Source organism: Triturus cristatus, chromosome 2_2, assembly GCF_964204655.1.
Source record: "Triturus cristatus chromosome 2_2, aTriCri1.1, whole genome shotgun sequence".
Taxonomy (NCBI): Eukaryota; Metazoa; Chordata; class Amphibia; order Caudata; family Salamandridae; genus Triturus; species Triturus cristatus.
Window position 1 is genome coordinate 749,639,970 of NC_140582.1, and position 20,036 is coordinate 749,660,005.

The following is a 20,036-nucleotide window of genomic DNA, read 5'->3' on the forward strand; positions in this document are numbered from 1 at the left end:
TAATCGGGATAGTCAGTTTGTGCATACTGGTACATCTGTCGTGTCGTTGTTTGTGTGGCAGCAATAGGCTGCTGTTGTGGAGCTGGCATGGACTGTTGTGGAGCTGGCATGGACTGTGCATGCTGCGTGACTCCTTGTTGGTTCTGATCCTGTCTAGGTGGCCGTGGTCTTTCCTGTGTTTTACCTGTGGCGATATTATGTTTTAAGACTGGACAATCGTGTATATAATGACCTGGCTGTTTACAATAGTTGCATGTCCCTTTCACAGGACCTGCTGAATCACTGGACTGTGTCATACCCTTTTTATGACCGTCAGCTGGAACTGACTGGGCAACTAGCATTTTCATTTTCGTGTCTTTCATGCGTCTTTGTTCATGTTCTTGTTCCTCTCTAATTCTATTGTGGTGATATTGTAACATTTGTAACATTTGTGACGGGGTGTTACCTTGCCAGGTACTCTCGAATTTCAATACCCTATTCTTAACTTGGGGCAGGGAATTTTCAACTAATTTTGTCACAAACAGATGTGGATATGATTCGCTACTTGCTTTTATGCCACTATTTATACCAAAACATTTTTCGAATCGGGAATAGAAATCACTAGTGTCTTCATCTTGCTTTTGTTTACAGGCTGAGATTGCACCCCAGTCTTCCTTTTTCGTACTTAATAAACGTGGCAGTACCTGTACTAGTAAACCTGGTAGTGTTTTAGTCTTTTCCCCAAGCCCTGAACCTGCAGCTCGGGCCTCCTCTTCTGCTTCTAATGCTGTCCAATCTATCTTTTGGTCTCCCACCTCCCAATCTTTTTCCTTGAGTTTTTCGTAAATGCCAGCAGGCATTAATACTTTCAATATTTTCATAATGTCGGGGTAGGTATATTCTCCCATGAGCAACATGTCTTTGATCTCACGGTGGAATCCTGCTGGGTCTTTGTCATGGCTAGGTACTACTTTCTTCATTTCCAACAATTCAATTTTAGATATGGGTGTGTATACAAACACACGTTTAAACTGATTGTCATCACCTTTAATTGGGTGCACCTCGCGTAAGGGATTCTGTCTGTCCATGTAATACGTCGTTCTTTCCTTGATGGGCAGTGAGACATGTTCTGGGCATACAAAAAGAATGTACTGGTTTCTGAATTCTAGTATTTCTCTAATTAAATCAGTACCTGAACCTCTCCATTTATTCGTGAGTAATTCAGTCAATATATCAGGTAAGGGACCAGGATCGGAGTGTTGGCTTTTATATAATATAAGGAGTTGTTGAATCATGTATATACCAGCTAAACGCTGTTCATCTGGGGTAAGGTTCAAAAACGTGTGTGCTAGTGTATCATCACTATATTTTCCGGGACTGTCAGCCCATTGAACGGCGGACCTGGCTAATTCTTGTTCGTCCATAGAATCGAGTATATGATATCCCCTTCGTTCTCGGAGTAATTTGTCAGCCGTTTGGAACAAATGTTCGGGAGACCTTATATTTATTACAGGGGTTTGGAAATTTCTATTACTTTCTGGACGTATCGGACGTATCGGATCATTAAAGCATCTAGTATTATTAAAAGATCTTCCTCTACCTACATAAGCCATCGTGTCCAACTGTCCTGTTGGCATTTCTGATTCTTCCCCCTCCTCTCTATCTTGTTCAGGCTCGTCTACTTCTAATCTTTCTTTATGTATTCATTCAATTTCCTTACGGATCTTTCGGCACATAGCTACTACACATGACTGTTTATCATGTTTCCCTTCTGATATATTCCGACCCCATGTGGTAAGTGTTTGCATTTCCCCCGGATTTACCCCAGGCCGGTCTTGATTTCTAATTACACAGTTTATGAGGAAACGTAACAGTTGCCCCTGTACCTCCGTTTTCTGGTACTCCATGGCTCTGTTAATACTTTCAGGACCTCGCCCTGACTGGACAAAGTGATATATATTTTCTAAATGTGTCGTCATTCCTGGTAGCATCGCTAAATATATTGTAGCTCGTCGGATACGTAATGATGACAGCAGCATTTCGTCCCGTTTACCGGGCACAGGATCATATCTACAATCCACTAGAAGTTCCTTAAGCATGTCGGGGGTTGGTAGTTTGGGCGTACGTTGGTGTGCTAATTCTCTAAGGGAAAATTTATTTCCTCTAGGTGGCGTGGAAAAAATGTCTGTCGTACCTCCTGTAGCACCGTCTGAGGTGCTGGACGTGAAAGGATTTGTTGGATGTGAGACAGAAACCGTAGTTGCGGGAAAAGCGGTAGAAACAGATGTGCTTGTCGGAATGTGTGTCGGAGTTTGTTGTTGCGGAGGTACAGACGGAGGATCTTGGCGATGAGCACCATCGGCAAGCGGTCTATGTGGTGCGGTATTAGCATACTCGGGAGCTGCGTCATCTAAATAAGAGGAAAGGAAAACATCTTCTGCGGTTCTGGGATGCCCTTTGGGATGTGCTTTTATCGGAAACAATGGAGGTGGCAAGTCTTTTGGTATCTCCGGAGTAGCCTTAGGTAACCCTTCGGCCAGAAGTGGGTACATACCATTCATAAGGGCGCTTCTTTGTCTGTCTACTTGTTCTGATTTTACTCGGGTACCTTCCTCAATTAATATATTTTCTCGGACTTTATTTGAATTCTCCTTACCCTTCTCTTCCTGTCTGAGTGCTTTTTCTGTACGTCTATATGATTCTTTACGCCATAATTCAATGGCATCTTTCTGTGATTGTCTGGCTTTCTTTTTCCATAATTCTTCTTCTACTCTCATGATGCAATCTGCATCCCAGGTCCCAGCTGCGGGCCATCTCTGACTTTCTGGTAATTCCTTGGTGTAGTCCACCCATAAATCAAGAAATAATACGGCGTCTAGGCCATGTTTATGATACATGAAGTACCCTGGAGTGTCCCTAGGTGGAATGGGAACAGCTTCTTCGAGTACCCCTTTTCTTGTTTTGATCTGTCTTAATTTCGAAAAGAGCGGCATTATTAGATCTGGTTACTTAATCTTGAACACGCTTAATACAATAAACACAATAATGAACAGTCATTCATACCACAATATGTAGAACGTATTTAAAACATTTAACATTTAACGAACAATGATAACTAATAGGAAACTAGTTACTGGCATAATACTTGACACTAGATGATACTGAATTATATACCAGACTTACTAGATATACTGCTAAACAGTACAGATACACTGCTGAAACAGTGCAGACCGGATTTGTGTACCCAAACCCGTCTTGACCGGCACAAACTATGTGCACGTTTAAGTGCCTCCCCGGCAATGGTACTCACCGGGTAGCTCGGAACGGAAGGCCTCGGAACTGAACAGGACTGGACCGGACTGGACTCGACTCGACGCGGAACTTCGGAACCTGGCGGGCTTCTGTATACCTCGGATCTTGCTCTCTCAGCTAGGCTCTGGTCGGGATACTTCGCACTTCTCACCGCCTCGTCTGGGTGTTGATCGCAGCCTCAGTCACCCCCGCTTGGCAGGAGGGAGATACAGGAAATCCTGCGGGTACGCGTTGTTGTCCGTCCAGCTGTGGCAGGAGACCGGGCCTGCAACGCACCTCCGGCGCGTGAGATGAGAAAGTGTCCCTGTTCGGGCGCCAATTTATGTGGTAAATATTTTAATTACCTGTACTATTTTTGATGCGGAAAAACTATTAAGAATAACTCAGTAAAATGAGAGGCAGAATCCGTGGTATCAGAGGTTCTGAAAGGGCTTTATTCCTTTACAGTTCGAACTGCAGGCATCATATTCCATCACCACGGGGGTTCAGGAAGGGAAGGCCATACATTATTGACAGGTAATGACATATATAAGAAAACCATTACATTGAGACAGATGCAGGGGGCGTAACAGCTGATAATACAGATAGGAATATGCATACGTAACTAAAAAGCGGCGTAATAGTAGGTGTAAACTAGAAACGTCATTAAACATGATGTCACAAGTGGGTGGATCCATGAAAGAATCCTGCAATGTCAGCAGAAATACTTGGCAGAGATGCGCGCGCAGCCGCATGACATGTGATTGACGTGCAACTAGGGGGTAAAGGAGACTTGGCATTTAGCTCTACATGTGGAGACAAAAGTCTGGAGGGTCAGGTCAACCTAATCCTAAATCATATCTAATATCCTATGTTTAAAGAACTGTGTTATCCAAAAGGAAAGGTCTCTCGGACGAAATCTAGTCTATACTGACTGTGTGCGTGTACAAGCGTCTAAGTGTCTACATGAGATGCGAGGGGCAGAAATCTTTCATGGTAACAAGGCTTATGAATTACTTGCAGGAGGACAGGGGGGCCGGGCCCCTTGCTCGGTAGCTGGAGGAATGTTTACCTAAACTACTAGACAGGAATGCATTGAATGAGGAGCGGAGCAGATAATCTTGAAGGTGAAATACAGTTTTGGCAGGCAGACAGGCCGAGTCAGGCACCGTTAGCCGCGCAAGGAGTAGGACAAAGTTCATGGATACAGATGCAAGCTCAGACTGGAGCTGTCAAAGGTAGAAGGCAGGAAAAGGCTTGATGGCAGAAATCAGGGCCTACTCGCCTGAACTGCAAAATGGAGTAAATGAGCCATATAAAGTCGGTGGCCTTTCATACTTAGGAATAGAATATCCAGCCCATTCATGGCGGATCTGAAAGAGGACATGTTGACGGTGGACGCACATGTGTTTGCGTCTTCATAACTGGAACTGGAGGGAACATACATGTACTTGTAGCTTATACATGGAGCCGTTGGGGTCTAAGATAGGGGACATAACTGATCACAAAATTCATATTTCCTCACACTCCACGAGTGTTTCGTGGGCTGGTATTTAGCGATTCCTCTCGAGGTCCCTTGGCAATCACTGATCTGTCGACCTGTGGGTCCCTGAGAAGGGTACTTTAACTTTCAGTGGGCTTGCCTGGTTGCTCCAGACGTGCCCTGACTCTCCATCGCTTGGGGAGTCCACAGGACCTTGCTGGTCCACACCGAAGCATCTTTTCTCTGACCGCGTGGGTTGCAGTTAGAACCTTCTAAATTTGAAAGGGTTTGCTCTAAGTCCTCTCCTAAGTGTCCTTAAGCTTTAAAATTCCAGCCGCGACTTTCCCATGGTATTGTACGGAGTTCGCGGCTGTGTTCTCACACTGCAAGCGTCCCCCATGGGTCCCCTGTGTCACTACCTTGGGTGGTTCCTTGGGGTCCGCGCGATTCTACGTGCTCTTGGCACAGTGTGTAGTCAAGTCGTGGTTGTTATACCACTTTCTTAATATATGGTTTTGTCTCCCCCTGGAGCCCACTGTGTACTGTGCTATTTAATGTCGTTCTAGTGTATTAATATTGTGTATCTTGCTCTCTAATCTCATAAAGAGGTTAATAGAGAGTGTTTAGTTATATATCCTTTATACTTTGGAAACAGATTTAAAATGATTCTTTCGATCAAGCTGGAGTGCGCAGCATGTTTTCTTCGATGGGGACGTGGTGATTTGGAACATATATATATATATATATATAGAGACACAGACAGACAGACACGCACATGAACACGCGCACACGCACACAGCCCCCCCCCCCCACCCCACCTTGTTTTATTTGGTCATTCAAGAGGTTATAATCTGGTAAACCAAGCTGCTTCACATTCCTTTGAGACTTAGCCTGAAGGCTGCTCTCCATAGCTACCACTAGGATAGCTTTCAATAAAGGTTGTCTTTAACCTAATCGTCAATAGGGGTTGTTTGGACTGGTACAGGGTGCCCACTTTAACTAGCCAGCGTCTCACAATCTCCTCATACATGTGGGAGCAAACTGGTGTAACATAACACTTTTCACGGTGTACCATCCACAATGCAACAGGTTAGTAGAGCAGTTCCACAAATCCTAAAATAGTATGATGGGAACTCTGTCAAAGAACCTAGGAAGGAAATAGGATCTTCCAAAGCTATGTCTCATATTTGCCCACCATGAGATTCCGAGAAGGGAGTTGGGTTTATCCCCTTCTAACTTCTGTTTGGACACTCAGTGCAGGGACCGCTCACCTAGATAAGAAAAGGATGGAAAGGAACTTCGGAATCACCACAGAAGGAGGTAATTGATTATTGGATTGTCCTTAGGTATTTGATGGTACAATATATGGGTCAGGCTAGGCAAGCGCTGATGAGGGAAGGGATTGACCAGAAGGCGATTCTCACTGGGTACGAGGAAGGTCAGGGGTGTTAGTGCTGAAGCTCATTTCTCCCAGAGCCTTATAAGATAAATGGTGTGGGCCCTACAAAGTACTGCAGAAGGTATCTGATATGAACTACTTGGTGTATCCAGGTGCCACAAGGGAACCCAAACCTTAATTGCGGAGAGATTACACAGTGAAATGTCATTGCTATGTTGAAAGAAGTCAAGGAAGAAAGTGAGCCTCTTCCTGACTTGTCGTATAGTGCGAGGGGTGATGGGTGGACTAGGCTGAACTATAGAATGGGTGCACTTAGCCCCTGAGTAAACACCTGATCAGCAGAGAGAGTGTAAGGAGGAGATAGTGAAGTTTGCACACCTCTTCTCGATGATTCCACGGTTGATACCCGTCTGTGCCCATGAGGTCAACACAGGAGATAGTCTTCATGTCAAAAGCAAGACATATCTCATATCTGACCAAGTCTGGGAAACAAGGCAGAAGTTGCTAAGATGTTGAAGTTGAGGGTGTTTGAGCACTTGCATAGCTCTTGGGCCAGTCCAGTGATGCTGGTGCTCAAGCAAGATTCTACGGACTTGCAGCTCTGTGTTCACTACTGCAGTCTCAGTGAAGTCACCTAGACTGATGCGCATCAAATCCCCAGAGCAGATGAGCTTGTGGACCGGTTGGGTTCTGCAAAGTACTTGAACACCTTTTGATCTTCCCTTGGTAGGGTTTAAAACACTATGTGGATGTATTTGGATCTTATTGTCTGTACATCCATCACTAAGGCAACATGTTTCACTCCATTTAATGGCCACTGGGGGCCCTAGGGTTTCATCAGGACTTATGACAAATGTTTATTCTCTGTTGAGGCCTATCCCTAGCAGTCCAGTGAATTACTTACATGGCACAATAAATACATGCAGGCTTACTTTCCCCAGCCATATAGCACTTAGTAGTGTCTGCAGTGATTTAAAGTTGGTATATTAATACGGTCCAATCATGCATTGTATTAAGGCACGAACAAACACATAACACTCCATGCAGTTGGCATACCCTTAGTCGTGTTTGTCAAAAGGAGGATGTATGCAACATTATGCTGGCGGTCACAGCTAGAGCACAAACAATAAGTATAGCATGCAATAACCACTCAGGAGACGCACAGCAATGCTATTTGTAGGTGGGTAAAATCAAAATCTTTAAAGACAAACAGTCTCATCATAGTTCTTTTTTAAACAATCCATTTGTGCCACAATGTAAGGGGACACAGGAGGGTAGAAGTGGCAAAACTAAAAGTGTGAGATAGATTGCAAGAGTATTTTCAAGTCATAATTCCCTGGTAGTTCATGCCCTGTTACTTACTTTGTCAATGGTGCCATGGCCTACTCTTATCCATTTTGGTTCCTGACTGCATGTGTCGTATTTGTGTAACAGCAGTATTTGAAGGAGATTTTCTTGGTGAACTCTGGACAAATACTTGATTTACAGCATGTGCAACGTATGACGTGTACGTCATGTGACCACGTCCGCGATCAGAGTAGAATTGCCAGTTGGATGCAAAAATGCAGTCTATGTTGAAGTAAGAGGGGGAGGAGCCTAGCGCGCAACCAAGATGGCCGCGTAGGTGCGAGGCTCCCGAGGACCTCCGTGACCTCCTACATATATCCTGACAATATCCTGTCCTAGATGAGGGGACTGTGTTGGTGAGCCCGAGCTGAGGTGTCACCCGTTTTCCGCTTCCAAATTGGACCTCGGACACCGGCGGGAGCACCAATCGAGGTTTGCGGCCTTCTCCACGCCGGGCCCCCGGATTGGAGTTGTGGGGCGATCCGGAGACAAAGTGAACAACAGCGGCGGGCCGGGCGACTCGCGTACCCCGCACTTTCACTTTCGCTTTTGCACCCTCCTTGCTGCCTAGGCGAGGTTGGGTTGCGGGGCACTGTGAGGTGGTGTGGCCTCGTTGGGGTGCCCTGCCGGCCCGCCGGCTGTGATCCACCCCGCGGACCTGTGGTTGCCCCCCCCCCCCCCGGAGCCCGTGAACCGGCTTGTCTGCCCTTTCCGAAGTGATTGGCACGATTTGGGGACTGGAACCATGTCAACAAAGCAAGATGGCGACCGGGCAAAGGTGAAATCGACCCGACGTGGCGCAGCCCATCAGTCTAACAACATGGACCGCTACACCCTCCAGAAGGGATCTCCCGAGGTGCCGCGTAGGTCCCCTGAGGGCCCGACTGATGCTCCTGCTCTGCCCGCGGATCTGACCCTTCGGGATGTCATGGGCGCTATCGCCGAGATGAAGGCCTCGGTGGACCAGCGTTTTGACACACTGGCGCAGAAGATTGACTCGGTCCTCGTGGATGTTGGCCTGGTGAGGGCCGATCTATCCAAGACCAACGACCGGGTCGATTCTTTGGCCCACACCACATCGGGCCTCACAACGGATGTGGCGGCCCTCCAAAAGGAGGTGCGCCGACTTGGCCAGGCGAGCGCGCTGATGGATCGTCGACTGGAGGATTCCGAGGGTCGGGCCCGGAGGAACAATGTCCGCATCATCGGGGTGCCGGTGGGACGTGAGGAGGCGGCGGCGGACCTATTTGTGGAGGACTTGATTCTCACCCATCTCCAGCCCCGGGGGCTGAGTAAATTCTTCGCGGTGGAACGGGCCCACAGGGTTCCCGGGGGAAGACCTAAGGCCGGAGCCCCTCCGAGGCCTCTCATTGCCCGGATTTTCAACTTTCGGGACAGAGACGCTATCCTGCAAACTTCCAGATTACAAGGACCGGTCAGACTCGACAATATGGACGTAAACTTCTATCCTGATTTCACCCCAGCGGTCCAAAAGCAGAGACTGAGCTTTCTCGGAGTCAAACGTCGTCTACGGGACCTAAACCTCAAGTATGCGATGCTTTTTCCAGCTAAGTTGCGGGTGGAGGTGGCTGGCCGCACGCACTTTTTTGATCGTCCCGAAGCGGCCGGGGACTGGCTGGATACTTTGTCGGGGGATCGGGGTCGGGGGGGTGGGGGGGTGCGGTTGGAGGAGAGGGCTCGCCGGATCAGGACTGAGGGACTAATATTAGGCCTCGCTCTGGACAAAATTGTTGTCACTTTTGACTGTTCGTCTTTTCGAGTAAGTTCCCCTCCTGTGGAGGTCGTATGGGGTCTCTTGGGGGTTCTCCTTCCTCCTCTGGGGGACTAGTTAGTTTAATCATCTATGGGGCGACAGGCACACTGCACTTTGGGGGGGCTGTTTGGGCTCATGCAGGGGTGCAGGGAAGGGGGAGTTCTGTTGGGATGGGTGGGTTGGGGTGGGGTGTTGTTCGTTTTTACCACAAGGCAAACCCTTTATTGTATTGGTGTTAAGGTGCTCTCGGGGGGACGAATGATGGCTTCTGTATGTGATGGGGGGGTAGGGACCTGACTTTGTTGTCTTGGAACGTTAATGGACTGGGGGATAGGATCAAACGAGGTGTGGTCCTGCAGTATCTGAAACGAATCTCACCCGATGTAGTCTTTCTGCAGGAGACACACCTTATTGGTAATACTTTTTGTGCCATGAATCGGCGTGGCTACCGTTTGGTGGCCCACTCGGGCTTCACTTCGGGCTCACGGGGTGTGGGCATCATGGTGAAGAACTCGCTCCCGTTGGAAATAGACGAGGTGCGCCATGATGATAGGGGACGCTACACTGTCTTGGTGGGGAGAATGGAGGGCAAAGTAGTTGTCTTTGTATCAGTATACGTCCCACCGGGGCTACAGTCGACCACTTTTGCGGACCTGGGGCGCCTCCTCCTTGGCCTTCCGGGGGGGCTTCTGGTGGTTGGGGGGGACTTCAATGCGGTGGTTTCTGGGACTGTGGATCGTCACCCCCCTAGGGACCTCCCCCGGGCACAGGCGTGGCTATCCGGCCTCTTGGATACACTGGGATTGGTGGACTGCTGGCGCTTAAAACATCCCACGCAGCTGCAGTACACTTTCCACTCGGGTGCCCATGGTAGCCTCTCGCGGCTTGATTATGTCCTTGTCCCTGCGGCCTATGTTGGGAGGGTAGGAGAGGTGCGCCATTTGGCGCGGGGTATTTCAGATCACTCCCCGCTCCTGTTACACTTTGATGTCTTCCCGAGGGGTGAGGGCAGGGTAGCTCCAATCAATGCCTGGTACGTGCGCGACCCCACTATTCGCGCTGATTTGATTAAATCCTTGCAGCGATACTTTGATGAGAATGTGGGGTCCGTCCCTTCGGCTATCTCCCTGTGGGAAGCCTTCAAGACAGTTCTCAGAGGGGAGGCCCTCTCCCTTATCTCCCATGCCCGGAGGCGCGAGCAGGAGGAGGTGACCCGGGTGGAGGCCGAAATTGCCGAATTGGAGGGTGATCTAGAGGGTGGGGTGACGGATGCTGCATTACATGTCCTACAACTTAAGCAGGCGGCCTACAGGGCCCTCGTTACGGAGGCGGCCAGGGGCCTCAGTAGAGAGCAACAGGGGCGACTGTATGATGTGGGTGATAAGGCTGGTAAACTGCTTGCGTGGTTGGATAAAAAGGAGAGAGCGAGTCGTGTGGTCCCGCTGATTGAGAGGATGGATGGTGTGAGTGTAACCGAGCCAGAAGACATTGTCTCTTGTTTCGCGGATTATTTCCGCGAGGTGTATTCCCCGGTTTCTCCCTGCTCGGAGGAGGATTCCCATGCCCTGCTTAGGGATATCGCGCTGCCTTCCCTCTCGGAGGAGGACAGGGTGTCGTTAGATGCCGCTCCCACCTCCGACGAAATTGCCCTCGCCATACGCTCGGTCGCATCCGGCAAGGCCATGGGCCCGAACGGCATCCCTATCGAGTTGTATAAGTTGCGACCGGATGTACTGGCACCCCACCTCCGCGCGATGTTCCTAACGGCCCACTCGCTGGGCTCCCTCCCGCTGGACCAGCGTCTGGCTACAATCGTGGTGATCCACAAGGAAGGGAGACCTCGAGACCGGGTTACATCCTATCGGCCTATCTCGCTCTTGAATGCGGAGCCCAAAATTCTCGCCAAGGTGCTAGCCAACCGGCTGGTCGGCGTGGTGGGCGATCTGGTCCACCAAGACCAGTCCGGCTTTATTCCCCATCGCAACACGGCCCTTAATCTGCGGCGCTTGCACGGGGTGCTCGCACGTGTCCCATTCGTGCGGGAGCCGGCCATATTGGCGTCCTTAGACGCCACCATGGCGTTTGACACGCTTGAGTGGCCATACATTTGGGCGATGCTGGCGAAGTTTGGATTTGGCCCGGGGTTCATCAGCTGGGTCAAATTGTTGTATTCGGGCCCATTGGCGCAGGTGGTGGTGAATGGAAGAGTATCGGTCCCATTCGAGCTGGGACGGGGCACGCGACAGTGCTGCCCCTTGTCGCCGCTCCTGTTTGCGCTGGCCTTGGAGCCCCTGGCGGAGTGGCTGCGGTGGCATCCTTCCATCCGTGGTCTCCGTTGGACCCCCGAGTACGAGGACCGCGTGTCTCTATACGCTGACGACATCCTTTTGTACCTAGCCTCCCCGCGTAAATCACTGATTGTCCTGGTTGATGTTTTGCGCTCATTCGGCCGCAACTCAGGCCTTGTCATCAACTGGGCTAAATCATGTGTGTATGTGCTCTCCGGGGAGGCTCCCGTCCTCCCGCGGGGCTGTCCGATCCAGATTGCCTCTCAGGGGTTTAGGTACCTGGGTGTCTACATTACTCTGGACCCGGAGGCCCGCTACGAGTGGAACTTGCTTCCCCCCCTCCTGCGCTTGAAGGAGGACGTCGCGCGCTGGCGACGCCTGCCGCTTTCGCCGCTCGGCCGGGCGGCGTTGTTTAAGATGATGTCATTGCCACGCTTCCTGTATGCTCTCCAGAACACTATGGACTTAGTCCCGGCGCGCTACTTCCGTGAGGTGGAGAGTCTGCAACGTCTCCTGTTCTGGGACGGGAGGCCGCGTATTGCCCTGGCGAAATTGACGCTCCCATGGTACGACGGGGGGATTGCCCTCCCGGATATTAAACGGTATTACTGGGCCTCCCAGCTAGCTGCAATTAACCATGGCCTCTACGGGCCTGCCTTAAACCCGGCATTTGAAATGGACAAGATGCTACTGCCCGGTGGCGACTACAATCGAGCGCTCTACTCTGGCGCGCCCGACGCTCGCCTGACGGGACCCACGCGTGTCATGGTGCGAGTGTGGCATGCGGCTAATGCAGCTATGGGGTGGAAGGACCGTTTGACCCGGGCGTCACCGTTGTACGCGTCTGAGAGGTTGGGCTCCCGGTGGACCTCGAAGGTCTTCGAGAAGTGGGACACGATAGGCATCAGCAAAGTGGGGGATCTCTGGACGAGGGGGGGATTTAAAACATTCGAGACGCTGCAGACGGAGTTTCAGCTGCAGGGCAGTGAATACTTTCGGTACTTGCAGGTCCGTCATGCACTGGGCTCCGTCTTCCCAGACGTCGCCTCCATCCCGGAGTCCTCCCCACTGGAGGATAGAGTGCTAGATGGCCACGTCCCAGACAGCACGATCTCGCTTATTTACAAAAAACTGATCAATGACCGCTCGGGCTTGCTGACTGGCCTCCGAGAGGCTTGGGTCGCCGATGGGCTGGAGCTGGACGACGAGGACTGGATCTCCGCGGTGGCCTCTCCGAAGGAGGTGGCCATACCGGCTCGCCTTCGCTTCGTCCAGCTTAAGATACTCCACCGGGTTTACATGACGGGGCCAAGGCTTCTGCGTATGGGATATGCTGAGGATGGGTTGTGTAAGCGTGGGTGTGGTGCTTTGGCGACCTTTCTGCATATTTTGTGGGAATGCCCGAAGGTAGAGCGATTCTGGCTTGGTGTGCATGAGGTCCTGCGAGTGGTTACGCGTGTCGCGCTGCTGCCTGAAGCGAGGAGATGCCTGTTGAATGTGTGGGAACCAACTGACTACTCGGCTCCGCAGACGTGGTGGGTGACTCTGGGATACATGATAGCTAAGCGTGATATTGCTCAATTGTGGGGATCCCAGAGGCCCCCGGCGGTGTCGGCCTGGAAAGAGCACATGGATTGGTGCATGTTTCGAGAAAAGGTGGTGTATGTGGCGAGGGGTAAGCCTGGGACATGGGTGAAGGTATGGGGCCCCTGGAACGCCTACCGCGGGGGTATCTGCGCGCCACCATTGCTGCCTGCTGCTTCACCAGCCCCGTCCCCTTAGCTGACTCCTTCCCCCAGCCCCGGGCACAGGGTTCCCCCAGTCCTCGCTCTGTTCCCCTTCCCCTCTTTCGACTCCTGTGGATAGTTGGGGTCCCCCATTCGGGGAGCACGCGCTGCTACTTTCGATTGCTGGTTGCCTTGTGGGTGTGGTTTTCTTGTTGTTTGTATAAAATGGAACCGTATTGTGGGGTCCGACTGATGTGGCCCACGACGTTGATACCTCCTGATTATGCTTCTCTGCAACGCCAAATGTTTTTGAACGTATGTCATATGCTCCTGTCATTCTAGCGGCCGGCCGGAAGGTTGTAGGCCCATACTTGTATATTCTTGAGATCTGTAATAAACGGTTTCAAAAAAAAAAAAATATGTTGAAGTAAGAAGTGCCCACTACTCAGAAAGAAGTGAGAGCTTATTTAGGACTCACAGGTTGCTACAGAAATTTTGTTGCCAATTATGTGACTTTAGAGCCTCCGATGACTGCATTGACATCTACGAAGCTGCCCAGGAAGGTAACCTGGGAAGAGGAATGTGAAAGGACACTTGTGTAACTGAAGAGAGCACTAAGCAGTGCACCTATGCTAAAAGCACCTGATTATAGTCAACCATTTTATACTGTACTGTCTCAACTTGATGACAAAGGGAGTGAGCATCTGGTGGCTTTTAGTAGCCGGAGGTTGTTACTGAGTGAGCAGAACTAGGCAGTCATTGAAAAAGAGTGTGGGTTTACAAAGGGTCTGCCCGTATTTGTTTGATACTAAGTTTGTGGTACAAAGAAATCACAAACCAGTTATGTGTTGATGGCAGTGAAGAATAAAAAATCGAAGTTGTTAAGATGGTCAATCTCATTACAGAGCATAGATTTCACAATTGAACATGAGGCTAGATCAAACCACAAACATGCAGATCGGCTTTCCCACTGGGTTTGGCGATCTGACCTCCGGTCTTGTTCAACTGCAAATTAAGGTTCCGGGTAGTCAGATCTGGGAGGGGCGTCTCTCCTGCCCTAGTGCCCAAACTGCATACCCGTGAGCCTGGTTTTTGATTATACCACACACTAATCCAGTGTGCATGCATTGACCTTGGCCCGTTCTTCAATACCTTGTCCTAAACGAGGAGGAGTACACAATGTGCACCCTCATACATGAGACGCACACCAGACATGGACAAGGGAGGGTTGTTTTAGTTGAGGGTGGGGGAGTTGGAGATTAACCCCTTTTCTGCGGGGGAAATTCCCCCATGGTGCCGCTGTGCTCGTGACGAGCTCAGCTCGTCATGACTCACAGTGGAGCTGTGCTCATGACGAGCTGAGCTTGTCACGACCCCGCCCACTAATTAATTCTCCCGCACAGGCGGGGAATTTATCGCGCGTGGTCGTTATGACGAGCTCAGCTCGTCATGAGCACAGCTCCACTGTGACTCATGATGAGCTGAGTTTGTCATAAGCATGGAAGGGGTTAAGAATTATTGACATCGGTTTGTGCTCAAGCACAGGGACGTGATCCAAGAGGACCCTTGGGGCTAGAATCCGATAAGGTAACATGCATGATAATGGGACCAAGTTCTTGAAAGGGGAGGACATTACACCTGTATGGAATGTATTCAATTCATATACCTGGTGCTCATGGAGCTTCAGGAATCCCAAATGTATGACTGCGGAACTATATATGCAGATCTTGTATGATTGTTTCAAATGTCAATAAAGATATATATATATTTTTGAAATGTGCACCACCCCTTCCCTATTGTCCTTCAGGTTCCATTTTGGAAGCGCACAGCCTGAACCTGTGTACAAAATGAAGGGAAGAGGTTCCTTTCTCCAGACAATATGTGGGTATTGCTGGTATCTCAGAGATAAGAGGGTGGAACACCGGACATTATAGTGAAGAAATAGGAGCCTGGCTTTTTTCAGAAGTTGCTTGGCCCCTGTACATGAGGCTGGGGACACAGATTCTTGTCTCTCTTCCTGGTCTTTGTGAGGAAGTCCAGCAAGCAGCCTGCTCACATCTTTTTCTAATTCTGTGTTGGGAACTCTACCTGGTGATTGTCCTGCTGAGGAGAGCTTCCTTGTAGACAAAGGCCAGGCCTGGAAGGTGGACTGACACATGAAAGGGCAACTGACCCAAATCGGTTACAAGGAAGCACACCTGGAATACACATCCTCACAAGCACAAAACCCATTGTTTTTGTGGTCTCTTCTGCTGAGGAGGTGATACAGAATACTCAGAGACTACTGTGCAGCCAAGGGTTGGTGTCACACTGAGCGCCAACTCCCCGGAGGCGAGGGAACGTTGCCTGGAGTCCGATCTGTAGGAGAAAGTGTATTTTCCTGCGTGCCAAGACATCCTGCTTGTGAGCCAGGGGAAGAAGCAGCAACCCTGCAGGAGGAGCTGATCGAGGAAGGGAGCGTTGTAATTGACCCTGAAGTAGAGCCTCTCTGAAAAAGACTCCCTAAGCAGGTATGCTGAAAGAATGGTGGTACTGCTGGGCCGGGCAGTGAAGTCTTCATCATTTAGCCTCCCCAGAGCTATCCACGCATCTGGAGTGGAGAGCCCGTGTGGTATGCCTGACTGAAGCAGAGATAAGCGGCAGCTGTTGGCCCGTGTGCTCTATAATTTGACTTCAGCACTGCTGAAGTGTGCCTTTTGATTGGGAACGGTCCTAAAGGCTAAATGACCAGAGAGGTGACCTGAGGGCTCCTCATGAAGAATCGAGGTCATTGCCACAGAGCACTGGGTGCTGAGAATAGTGCCTGGCATCCTCTGCGCCGGAGAATCACCATCTGCGGATGTGTGGCAATCGCACTCAAGAAGAAGTGCCCAGTACTCACTGATGTTGGAGAGATCCGCTCTGCGAGTCAAGAGCCCACAGGAGTGCTGGAGTGAGCCACGACCTGTAGCCAGCTGCCTAGAAGAGCGCCACAGACAGAAGTTTCCGCTCCTGCCGCAACCCTCTGAGCAAGACAATGCACCTACCTCCAACTATGATCCTGGTACGGAGAACCCTAGTGAAAGTAGGAACACACTGGGCAGGTGGAGGCCTTGCCAACAGAGCCGCCTTCCCCTATTCCCCCAACCCTCCACTCCCTGGCCGAAAGTACAAAGACTTGCACATGTGAACTTGGTATTCTTGCGTTATTGAATGAGTATTGGAATTCTGTGTTTTCTGTATAATAAAGTACTTGTCTTTTCTACAAAGAGAAGCGGTGGGCTGGACATTGATCATTGATCATATTGTGTTGCTGGGGAGGAGGGGTGTTGGTATTTATTCTTGAACCAAAGTAACGCCACACTAACCTCCCTGAGAAGCCTGCTCGCCCTGACTTCAAGTGCAGAAAGGGTTTTACTTGGCTTAGTTTCCAGAGCCATAGTAGGACAGAACTCAGGACAGCAGTGGTAAAAGGTCTCATTACCCATGGTTCTAGGCAGCAGCCCCTGTCTGTCCTATGGTCTCCTGAACCAGGTCCAACATGCTGCCTTTGCAAACTGTGCCTCCGAAAATTCCTAGATGTCAAACAGAATTAGGCAGGCAATATCGGTCTCTTGCCTGGCCCAGATGTGCATAGCTGCATCCTACCTCTACTTATGATATCTAGCTTTCTGCCAGAAAATAAACAAGCCACTGAGCACGTGTCCCCTACACCTTCTTAGTGATGCTGGCCCTGGGATGTTTAACTGAATGATTTCACATGACGATTCACTTCAACATTTTGAATTTACAGTAAAAAAAAGAACAAGGACAAGAAAAGAAAAAGAGCGGACGATGATGAAGACAAGCCTGATGTTGTTGGTAAGCTTGTTTGTCACGTTTAAATGGGGTATAGGAATCTGATCCGTGAGTGTGACCTTTGATGTGCTCTGAGGGTCCCATTAATTAAGCAGAAGTGAGCCCGAGAAGAAAGAAGTGTAATACTTGTGTAAAATGAAAAAAAAAGTACCTTATTGTCCTGGTTTATGAAAAAAGAGACTTCAATTTTGAGATTCCAAGCAACACTCCATACGGACAGTACAAAGTTCTATTGAACTAGACCATCAGCAAGGTTTCGCTCTAGGGTGAGTACAGTTGATAAAATCTTTTGCTTCAACCTCATTGTGGCAAAATATCTTAGGCTCTCCAGGGATCACTTATACCTGGCCTTTGTGGACCTCATAGCAGCCTTTGATTTGGTCCCGTGGCCACACCTTTGGTCCACCTTGGCCACTATGGATATAGATCACACTCTGCTAGACACCTATATCAGACTTCATGACAACACTGCTGGGCAAGTCAGATGGGGGCCGGGTGGTGACTTAACGGATCACATATTAGTCTAAAGAGGGTGAGGCAAGGGTGCATAGTTGCGTCAACTCGTGTTTCTATGCATATCAACGATGTGGTTGCGTTTTTGGGTGAGTGTGTTCACGATTTCCCTAAATTAGGTCATCCTATCTCAGCACTTCCTTTCACAGACGATACTCTCCTGAACTCCATCTGGGCTCCAAAACCTCCATGACAAATTCTCTGAGTTCTGTGATATTCGTGGGTTGGAAGTGAATACCACCAAAACTAAGATCATGACATTTGACCAGCACAAATCATGAGTGAATTTCTCAATGAAAGGTAAACCCCTCCAGTGCTGAGTAAATTTGACTACCTGGGGATTAGAATTGAGAATAGCAGGACATGGAAATCAGAAATAGAGAAAAGCAAAATGGTTCTGTTACACTCTGCCTCAGTAATTGTTAAGAGGTTTAGGGCAACCACCCCTAAATTTGCATCCCCAGCCATAGCGGTCTAATGGGCAAAAGTGCAGGCTGCTACGCTTTATGGTGCAGAAGCCTGGGGAATTTCCAACGTTAAAGGCCTGGTTGCTAGAAAAAACAACTTTTTTGAGATCCCTATTAAGCCTTCCCCAGAGTACAGAGTAGCGCACCAGCTCTATTTTGATACAGGACAAAAAAGGGTGGGAGATCTAGTAATGTTAAAATGCCTCCTGTACTGGGTGATGTCGTCTGCTCCAGAGCTCCACCATTATAGGCTTGCAGGGGAGGATATCTTGATCCTCACCAAAGTACATCTGCTCCCTTGGTTTAAGTCCGTCAAATGCCACCTCGACAACCTAGGCCTTGGTGGGTATTGGAGTAACCCTGCCACTATCTGGGCCAGCAAGATGGGTAGGGTCAAAGCTGTGTTTTGGGACAAAAAAAGTAAACCAACATCATAATAAAGCTAAATCTGGGGGTTTGATTGAAGCATTGCTAGCCTGTAAAACCTCCCCAGCCAAAGAATTGTATTTTGATTAGATCCAACCACCCATTGCCCACACACTATATATACAATTTAGGCTTGGAACGCTCCTAGTCAATAACTTCATTAATAATTGGATGTCCTGCTGGCCTACTCCAGCGGCTTGTGAATGAATTCTGTAAATATGCTAGTGAGCACACAGAACATGTGCTATTCTTTCCAAAGTATGTCAGGCCCAGACAGAAAAGGCTCAAACCGTTATGTGTTCTATGGGGGTGAGACACCACTGGGTCACATATTGTATCATGAGATCTGATACAACTCAGGTTGTGGTCTTTGGAATTGGGCAATTCCTATATGCACTCTGGTTACCCAGGAAAAAAAGCAGGAGTACCGTTTTAAATGTAAATGCACTTCTCTTGCGCTTGACCTAGATCCACGCACATTATGTGATTCATGGGACACATTGGCTGGCGTGGGTCGAAAATCGCTCACAGGCCATTTAGGGAAATGTAACTGCTGCTATATACATGTTTTAGCAATTTTTGTATGGTCATTGTATTTTATTCATTTTAGTTTGTACCAATGTACTGTTTTATTGGATGTATATAGCTTTTATTTTATTCAACTTGCCCTACATTGTATTTCAAATCTTTTTTTGTCTATGGACATTGTACAGGCCTTACATAATGTGCTTTTGTGGTTCTATGAACCGAAATAAAGTCAATTACTAGACCATCATTCATTCATCCTCCGTCCATGTTAGTGTTGGAACAACTCCAGCATATGCCTACCTCCCACTGCTGAGTTGCACATCTGATCCATTTGATTTGTCGACTGGATTGTGCGTGTGTACTTTTTGACCTAGATCTAGCTAGAATCTAGGGAAATTCTATTCAGAACGCTTAGAACCGACATTGTTGGATATGCCGTAAAGGTAAGATTGCAACAAATATGAATCCTGATAATTAGTGCTAGAAATCTTTAATTGGCATTTCAGAGATTGAAATGAGCTTGTCTTCCGGTACTTGCAAAATATTACATTATTCTAACTTGCCTCTATTTTTTTCTTTTATCTAGTCATAAACCCTAATATTCCCACCATACTCCGGTTTTAGAAAATATCTAAACGCATAGCTGTCTGATATAAGAATGTTATTTTTATATGTCCAGGTATCTAAAGCTGAAGTACATGTCTTCAGAAATAGTATGATTATTTTTTTATGTCAAAAATGGGTAAGAATCAAATTAAGTCTAACTGGTTTGCTATATAAAAACTTTCAGTGACCCTTTAAGTTTTAACTGCTTTAATTTGAGAAAACAAAAAATCCAGCTGGCATTGGTATCCACAATAGCAATCAATCAAGCCGGATTTATAAAGCGCGGCTAATCACCCGAGAGGGTATTCAAGCGCTGATGGTCTTCCTGCTTCAGGTGAGTTCAGTTGAACAGCCAGGTCTTAAATGCCTTC

General features: G+C 48.7%; 1 protein-coding gene across 1 annotated transcript in view; it reads left to right on the top strand.

The window, feature by feature from the left end:
• Positions 1–20,036, top strand: part of FRG1 (FSHD region gene 1) — a 110,230-nt gene that overhangs the window by 26,538 nt on the left and 63,656 nt on the right. The window contains exon 3 of the mRNA XM_085641988.1: positions 17,061–17,128. Coding sequence (XP_085498114.1) covers positions 17,061–17,128 — 68 coding nt within the window. The remainder of the gene's footprint in view (positions 1–17,060; positions 17,129–20,036) is intronic.